The sequence below is a fragment of the Elgaria multicarinata genome, chromosome 10 (assembly GCF_023053635.1).
Source record: "Elgaria multicarinata webbii isolate HBS135686 ecotype San Diego chromosome 10, rElgMul1.1.pri, whole genome shotgun sequence".
NCBI lineage: Eukaryota > Metazoa > Chordata > Lepidosauria > Squamata > Anguidae > Elgaria > Elgaria multicarinata.
In genome coordinates, this window is record NC_086180.1 from 3,357,383 (window position 1) to 3,366,068 (window position 8,686).

Below are 8,686 nucleotides of genomic sequence, written 5' to 3' on the forward strand. Positions count from 1 at the left end.
GCAACTGGCATGTGTGAATGGAGCCTGAGACTCCAGCTGTTTTGGGGACTCCATCCCAGAATTGTTAGGATGCTGTTATTTGGTTCCCCCCTCTCTCCATTGGGAAAATGGCTGCCAGGTGTGATGGTGAAGGAGGAGAGTGCTCAATAGCTGAGCACCTGCAACCCCTTGAAACAGAGCTGCTGTGTTGTGCCCAGGACATGTCCTGTTTCTTTCAGAGCTCTGCCAGGCATTCACAGAGTAAATGTCTCCCATCACTGCACAACACTTGGGGACGGGCAGGTCAGCAAGCACCATGCCTCCGCTGAACGCTGCTCTGCAGCCAGGGCTGGGACAACATCTCCCGCTGCCCTCTCTTCCCCTCCCCTTTGCTGATGAGGACAATGAAGGTTGTGGTGGCAATGACGGCCCTCACTCGGAAAAGCCTCAAGAGTGAGGCATAGGGTGAGGGCATGGGGTGGAGTTTTCTCAGCGATGGCAGGACATACATAATACACCACCCTTAGTGATCTGCCACTGGAGGAAGGGGTTCACCCCACCTCATGGGAGGGCCAGCCCAGCCCCCAATGCTATCTTGGCAAAAGAATAGCCAGTCTTACCCTGGATGGAAAACAGCTGCCCATCATCTAAAACACAGCTGTCCACAACCGTACTAACACACACACACTCCATCTTTTTCAGTTTCAAGGAGCAGATCAAATGTCCCGGTTCATTCTATGACAATAGATTTCCCATGAGGTTTGAAACTAACGTGCAAAAGATTCCAGTTCTGCTGTGACTCCAGGTAATGGGTTTGGACAATTTTATGGTTCCCTCACATCCAAGTTCTCCTTACAAACCCATCTTTTTTGATCATAGCAACTGCCGTCCATCCAATTCTGTCCACTAGGCGAAGGCACTATGTAGGTGCAATCATTTTCTATTGCTCCATATTGCAGTGAGCGACTTGATTTGCCATCAGACCAGTACCTGCGGGGAAAAGGCCTCCATTACACATGAGGAAGAAAGAGGATGGGTTGGGCATGGGGGGAGAGACGTGGTGAGTCTGACCCACCATGTTCATTCATTTGTTACCTTTCTACACCACCCAATAACTGAAATTCTCTCAGAGGTTTGCAAAAATGAAAGGACATTAAAATTACATTCTACATAGTATAAAGACTCATTTACAATTATGAGCAGACAGCACATACACAGGCACACATGTATATCTAACCTGGAGGGTGACATTTTTAATGCTCCCTATACTCAGAGAGAGAGAGAGAGAGAGAGAGAGAGAGAGAAAGAGAGAGGGATGGACGGACTCTCCAGTGTCCGACTTCATTGGTCTGGGTTTGGGATTGAAAGACCCAGCAAAAGTGTGGGTACATGGAGAGTAAGTTGTAAGCATGCACAAGTTGTGACATTGCACAACATCATGACTGATCACGGGGCATGTCAGATAAGGTATCTGCCTTTGGTTCCCCTTTCCTGGCCTCGTGGAGTTTGAACCAAGGAGAGAGCACCCTTTTCTTCTGGTGATTGTTTTTTAAACCCAGCAAGATTTTGATGATTGAATAAAGGTTTTGCCCAACTGTGGACGAGGCTGTTGGCTATCTTTCCTGCCACAGACAAACATAGCTGCCCTTCTGCGAATCATGACATTACGTAGGCTGACCCTATGAAAAGGAGGACAGGGCTCCTGTATCTTTAACAGTTGCATAGAAAAGGGAATTTCAGCAGGTGTCACTTGTATGCATGTCACACCTGGTGAAATTCCCTCTTCACCACAACAGTTAAAGGTGCAGGAGCTGTACTAGAGTGACCAGATTTAAAAGAGGTCGGGGCACCTGCAGCTTTACCTGTGGTGATGAAGAAGGAGTTTCACCAGGTTCTCCATCTATACAAATGACACCTGCTGAAATTCCCTTTTCTATGCAACTGTTAAAGATACAGGAGCCCTGTCCTCCTTTTCAAATGGTCACCCTACATTACGTCAATACAACCTCCATGGGAAGAGAAGACTGAAGCCCTGTTCAGACACTCGCCTACGTGTGTGAGGTGTGTAGAGGGACAGGGCTGGTCACTCTGGTGGGGGTGGGCAAACTCATCCGTGTCCCACTTGTCGGACGCTCGCCCAGCCACCGCCATTCCCCCCCCCCCCACTCGCAGGCATCTGCCCCCGTCCGGAGACTCCATTGTGTGCACCAACGGAGGCTCCGGAAACCGTGTCATTCCCCTTGCTGCATGAATGGTGGCTGTAAAGGCCCCATTTACACAAGAGTACAGGCGTGGATACTTTCCACGCTGGCCCTGCCTACTACATCTCCCGGCACGCTGGCCCGAAGTCTGTTCTACTCACATGGATTTGAACAGAATTCCCCTTCTGCAGCTGCACAAGTGAACCAGAGCAGAACTCCCTTTCAGATGTTGCCAATCCAACATAGAATCATAGAATCATAGAATAGCAGAGTTGGAAGGGGCCTACAAGGCCATCCAGTCCACCCCCTGCTCAATGCAGGAATCCACCCTAAAGCATACCTGACATATGGTTGTCCAGCTTCCTCTTGAAGGCCTCTAGTGTAGGAGAGCCCACCACCTCCCTAGGTAACTGATTCCATGGTCGTACTGCTCTAACAGTCAGGAAGTTTTTCCTGATGTCCAGCTGGAATCTGGCTTCCTTTAACTTGAGCCCGTTATTCCGTGTCCTGCACTCTGGGAGGATCGAGAAGAGATCCTGGGCCTCCTCTGTGAGATAACCTTTTAAATATTTGAAGAGTGCTATCATGTCTCCCCTCAATCTTCTCTTCTCCAGGCTAAACATGCCCAGTTCTTTCAGTCTCTCTTCACAGGGCTTTGTTTCCAGACCCCTGATCATCCTGGTTGCCCTCCTCTGAACACGCTCCAGCTTGTCTGCATCCTTCTTGAACTGTGAAGCCCAGAACTGGATGCAATACTCTAGATGAGGCCTAACCAGAGCCGAATAGAGAGGAACCAGTACCTCACGTGATTTTTAAGCTATACTTCTGTTAATGCAGCCCAAAATAGCATTTGCCTTTCTTGCAGCCATATCGCACTGTTGGCTAGGGTGACCATATGAAAAGGAGGACAGGGCTCCTGTATCTTTAACAGTAATGTAGAAAAGGGAATTGCAGCAGGTGTCAATTGAAGCAGGTGTCACAACAGTTAAAGCTACACTAGCCATACTAGAGTGGCCAGATACAAAAGAGGGCAGGGCTTCTGCAGCTTTAACTGTGTTGATGAAGAGAGAATTTCACCCTCTTCAATTGACACCTGCTGAAATTCCCTTTTCTACATTACAGTTAAAGATACAAGAGCCCTGTCCTCCTTTTCATATGGTCACCCTACTGTTGGCTCATATTCAGCTTGTGATCTACAACAATTTCAAGATCCTTCTCATTTGTAGTATTGCTGAGCGCTGGTCTGAAGTGAGTGGGGCCGGCCCAGCATACCCACAGACAAAGGAAGGGGCCAGTGTGCACGGCCTTGAGCCTAGGCCCACTTCAAGCCCTCATGTGATCAGGAAAAACTCCCCAACAAGGCTCTGGGGGCGGGGGAATATGATGTCACTTAGTGCTGAAACGGTTGCCACACAGAAGGGGGCTGCAGCCTGTTCTTGGTCATTCAGAACTTTAGGACATGAAATAACGGGGCTTAAGCTACAGGAAGGCAGATTTCGATTGAACATCAGGAAAAGTGACGCCCCAATGACCGGAACACTCCGGCCATGGAACTGCCTCGGGAGGGAGGCGGCCGGCTCTCCATCGCTGGAGGTGCCCAAACACGGACTGGGAGCCATTACCAGGGATGCCATCAACTGGATTCCTGAACTGAGCCCGGGCTTGGACCCAAGGGCTCTACGGAGTGACAGTGTGGAGGCAGGCATCTTCCCCCACCCCACCCCTCTCCTGTACAATATCCCTGTGGAGAACGCTACGACATCACGTGTCATCATTTCCATGGATACTCTGCAACTGGATCAAAAGAATTCACATTTCTAGGAATCCAAACTGACTGCAACTCAGCTTGTTTGGACTGGCACGGATTCTGTGCATTTGCAGACTGAAAAAACTTGCTGGAATTTAACACAAGTGTAGGCATAGAAAAATATGCAGAATACAAAAACACTGGCCCAAAGTGTACATTTCCCCCATTGGCTAAAGTATGAAAATGAACATTTTGGGCGGGGATGTGCCCATTTTTGGGGAATATAGACATTTTTGGGGAAATGCGTGCATTTGGGGAGGATTTGCTCATTTTGTAGGTGTGGATTTGTGCAAAGAAAAATTTGCACAAATTCAGGAAATTGAGGGGAAAAAATCCATTGCCATCAAATGCGCAGACGACAGAATGAAAAGCACCCGGCAGTCAACAAAACAGAGATGGAATGGAAGTTACAAAATCTGCACATCTCCTACCCAGGAACCCCCCTGCCACACACCCCACAACACTTGGAAGTCAAATGACTTCCTAACCCTCACTCCCAGATGTCACCCAATTCCTGCCCACCTCAAGCTTCATTGGAAAGGAAGGTCTAGTAAAGTTGGGAGGACGAGGGAGGGGAGGGGGGTTGCCAAGCGCTGGTCTTCTAGCCCACTGAACACGGCAGCTGGTCTTTTGCTTGGGGACGGGGAGCTTGGGGAAGGTTTCCTGCAGGGCAGAGATTCTAAGTGCTACACCTGTTTTTTGAAGAAATGATGCAGGCCTAGATATTCAGAAGCATCACCTCCTGGTGTCCACCTTAGCAGAGTCCACTCACTCTGCTTCTAATCTGGAGCCGTCCGTCCACTCCCAGTTGCCTTCCTCATTTTCATCCGTAAGGCCAATCCAGGCAGGCTCATTGAGCTGAGAAGTGATGTAGTCCTGCAAAAAAGAAGGAAGCAGTGCCCGTGAAAGACGGTCAAATTGAGTTCTCTATTTTAAGTTAAATTGCGTCATTCCCAGGTCAGTGTGCGTGGGACTGCAGCCGTAGCAACATGAAGAGTTCTGCCTTCTTTGTTATTACAGCTGACTTGCGGTTTCTGAAACTTGTTTGAAGACTGACGGTACTTTTGCCAACGTAAAAGCAGGTGGCAACCGGAGTGCTTGAACTCACTGATACATTTATTCATTGCACAGATGACACCGTTAGATTTGCACGTGATGGTCTGTTTCATAAGATAGATCATTCCAGTCATTGAGCTTCTGAATGATGTTTTTCATGCAAATAAGGGCAGGTAATGCAGTGGGTTGGTGGACAATAATGAGGGCTTGGATTTCTGCTCTCTCTGAGAGCTATGAAAGGCCAGGGCAGTTTGTTAATTGTCCCCCAACCCTTAATGCTACCATCCTGGGGGTTCCTACTAAATCACACTATGGAAATATCTATAATATAAAATAACACCGGATGGGGGGTGTTCATCAAGTTCTGGATGGGGTTGCACTCTCCCTGAAGGGGCAGGTTCGTAGCTTGGGGGGTCTCCTAGAACCATCTCTGTCACTTGAGGCTCATGTGGCCTCAGTGGCACGAAGTGCTTTCTACCCCTATCTGGACAGGGATAACCTAGCTTCAGTTGTCCATGCTCTGGTAACCTCCAAATTAGATTACTGCAATGCCCTCTACATGGGGCAGCCTTTGAAGACGGTTCGGAAGCTGCAGGTCGTGCAGAATGCAGCGGCCAGATCGATAGCTGGAACAGGGAGGTTCAAACATATAACACCGATTCTGGCCCGCTTGCATTGGCTGCTTATATGTTTCTGAGCCCAATTCAAGGTGCTGGTTTTAACCTATAAAGCCCTACATGGCTTGGGACCACAATACCTGATGGAATGCCTCTCCCGACATGAACCTACCCATACACTGCACTCAACATCTAAGGTCCTCCTCCAAGTGCCTACTCCAAGGGAAGCTCGGAGGATGGCAACAAAGGAGAGGGCCTTTTTGGTGGTGCCCCCCCCAACTGTGGAATGATCTCCCTGATGAGTCTCGCCTGGCACCAACACTGTTATCTTTTAGGCGCCAGGTCAAGACTTTCCTCTTCTCCCAGGCATTTAACACCATTTAACAACGCTAAGTTTGTTTTTTAATGGACCCCCAGAACTGTTGTTTTTAAATGGATACTGTTGTTTTTATACTGTTGTTCTTATGTTTAAAATTTTGTATACTTTTTTTTTTAATAATTTTTATTTGTTTTCTACACTATATAAACATACAACATTACAATAATAATAATAAAAAAGAAAAACCATCAAACAACTGCTACATACATATTGAATAAATGTTGAGTACATATATGTTGAATAAGTATTACCTATACATTATCATACTACAACATAATCATTCTTAACATAAAAGTGCACCCCCCACCTCGGGATCTATTCCTGAGTCCAAAATCTGATCGTTCTTCTGCTGGGGGTTTCCCACTTCCCTTAGTAAACACAAATATTAGGAACTGTTTCCAGATTCCTTCAAACTCATTTATTTTAGTTACGCCTTTTCTCCACTTAATATTACATGTCAGTTTATCATTAATGGCTATATCCCATACTTCTTTGTACCATTCTTCAATAGAATATTCCCCTTGAATCTTCCAGTTCCTAGCTACCATCAATCGTGCTGCAACCAGCAAACTCGATATCAGCTCTTTAGTTTCTTTTCCACACTTTATATCTTCAAATAGTGACAGCAATGCAATCTTTGGCGTTTGTTCTATTTTCATTCCCACTATTTCTTCAATTTCTGAAAACACCATCTTCCATAATCTTTGTACATATTTGCATTGCCACCACATATGTAAATACGTTCCTTTTTCCCCACAACCTCTCCAACAATTTGCTGAATGCTGATCATTTATCTTATTCAATCTAATCGGGGTTAGGTACCACCTCCATAAAATTTTAAAATAGTTCTCCTTTATTCTCACTGATAAACTTCTCAACACTCTTTGTTTCCATAGTCCCTCCCATCTCTGTCGCCCTATCTGTACCTTCAAATCTGACTCCCATACCATTTTCTTTGAGTTCTCTCTAAACTCCTTTTCTAACAATATTTTATATATATCACTCATTAATCCTTTTAAAACTATACTACCTCCTTTACCTTTTTCCTTATTTACTATTAACTCTTCAAACTTCGTCATCTTTCTACAAACTCTATTATCTTTAATCCACTTTTTATTCCATTGTTCTAATTGCCCATATTCTAACCAAGATAATTTTTTCTCCTTCAACAATTTTTCCATATCCTCTCTTGTTTTTATATCTCTTAACCAATCCTTTAGTTTCATTTTGCTTTTCTCTTTTAATATTTAATATTTTACATAATCTACCCTTCAGATCCTCTGGGAAATTCTTTTAATGTTTACTGATTTTAACTTTTGTAAACCACCCAGAGAGCTTCGGCTATGGGGTGGTATATAAATGTAATAAATAAAAAAATAAAAAAATAAAAAAAAATTAAATTAAATAAAGCAGTAAAGAAATAGCACCAATCCAGAACTTGTATAGCCTTTATGTATAAAAAATAATATAGAAAAAAAAGTGCATACCCCTTTGTCAAGGTAACCTCAGTTGGGTGACGTGTATCAGTAATGCACACTCTCCTTTTTACCTCCAAGAAGCACTTTCCATGCCAACGTCTCTGCCAAGGAACCCCTTGCACACCCATCTCAAAAAACCCTGTGGATTGCAGAGGGGTCTGGAGCATGTTCTAGGGTGCACACTCCTTTGTCTCCCACATTAACCTATGGGAATTCATCATCGCCTCATGGGCAACGGGATCAAGCCCTTGAACACATCCATCGTGCTCTCTGGGACTGCACAGCAGTTAAAGCTCAACAGGGGTAGAGAAATGTCTTTCAGAGCACCTTGGCTGCCGTTTTTGCTCTTCAGGCTGAACAGCCTCCCCTAAGTTTGCATGGGACCCAGGGTCGGTTAGGACACTATTTGCAAACCACTGCATTAATACAAGGACAGGAAGCAGCCTCAGCAGTGCTTGCAAGATGTCCTGAAATAGTTGCATGGGAGCGTAAAAAAATGGGGACAGAAAGACACAAGCACTAAAGAAGATGGGGCAGTTTGATAAAGACCCCTCAAACATCACGAGTGAAAGAAGAAGCATTCAAACCTGCTCTTCGTCACTTAGGATGGAAGCCAAGTGGGCATCTCTGGACATGCAGAAATTCTCAGCATCATACCAAGACTTTTCTCCTTTTGAAATATAGTAGGTGCTCTTCCCAAAATCCTGCCAGCCTCCAGCAGACTTTAGACCTTTCGTGAAGAGGTTGTCTAGGAAGGGAACAAGTGCAAAGGAACAACTGTTGTTAGGCATGGAATGGAAGCACCTGAGTTTCAGCTCCTCCTCTGCCCTTAGGCGTATTGATTAGCAAACCTCAACGGGTTGTTGTGGGGATGAACTGGATAATCTGACGAATGCTGGCCTGAGTCCTTTGGTGAAAGGAGAGGTAATAAAGATTGTATATGTTATCTGTATATGACACAGATTCTCTAGACCCATTTCAAACTGGCTTCAGGGCTTGATACAGAGTTGAGACTGCTATGGTCACCTTAGCGGATGATTTACACCTGAGTATTGACAGGGGAGTGTGTCCCTGCTAGTACTTTTGGACCTCTCAGCGGCTTTCGATAGCATCAACTATGGTATCCTTCTGGAATGCCTGAGGGATTGGGAATCGGGGGGCACTGTGCT

General features: G+C 45.6%; 1 protein-coding gene across 1 annotated transcript; it reads right to left on the bottom strand.

The window, feature by feature from the left end:
* Positions 1–757: 757 nt before the first annotated feature.
* LOC134405152 (CD209 antigen-like protein C) lies at positions 758–8,159 on the bottom strand. The gene is made up of 3 exons (XM_063136339.1): positions 8,105–8,159; positions 4,760–4,863; positions 758–969 (listed from the first exon to the last, which is right to left on the bottom strand). Exons 1-3 carry the CDS (start codon positions 8,150–8,152, stop codon positions 804–806), a joined length of 318 nt encoding a protein of 105 aa, XP_062992409.1. The 5' UTR covers positions 8,153–8,159; the 3' UTR covers positions 758–803.
* Positions 8,160–8,686: the final 527 nt, after the last annotated feature.

What these genes read in the sequence shown, in the direction of transcription:
- LOC134405152 (XM_063136339.1), bottom strand. Translation starts at nt 8,152, where the DNA reads ATGTCCAGAGATGCCCACTTGGCTTCCATCCTAAGTGACGAAGAGCAG. An exon ending in TCCTAAGTGACGAAGAGCAG is followed by an intron (nt 4,864 to 8,104) that starts GTTTGAATGCTT and finishes TCTTTTTTGCAG; the next exon opens with GACTACATCACTTCTCAGCT. An exon ending in GGCTCCAGATTAGAAGCAGA is followed by an intron (nt 970 to 4,759) that starts GTGAGTGGACTC and finishes TTTTCCCCGCAG; the next exon opens with GTACTGGTCTGATGGCAAAT.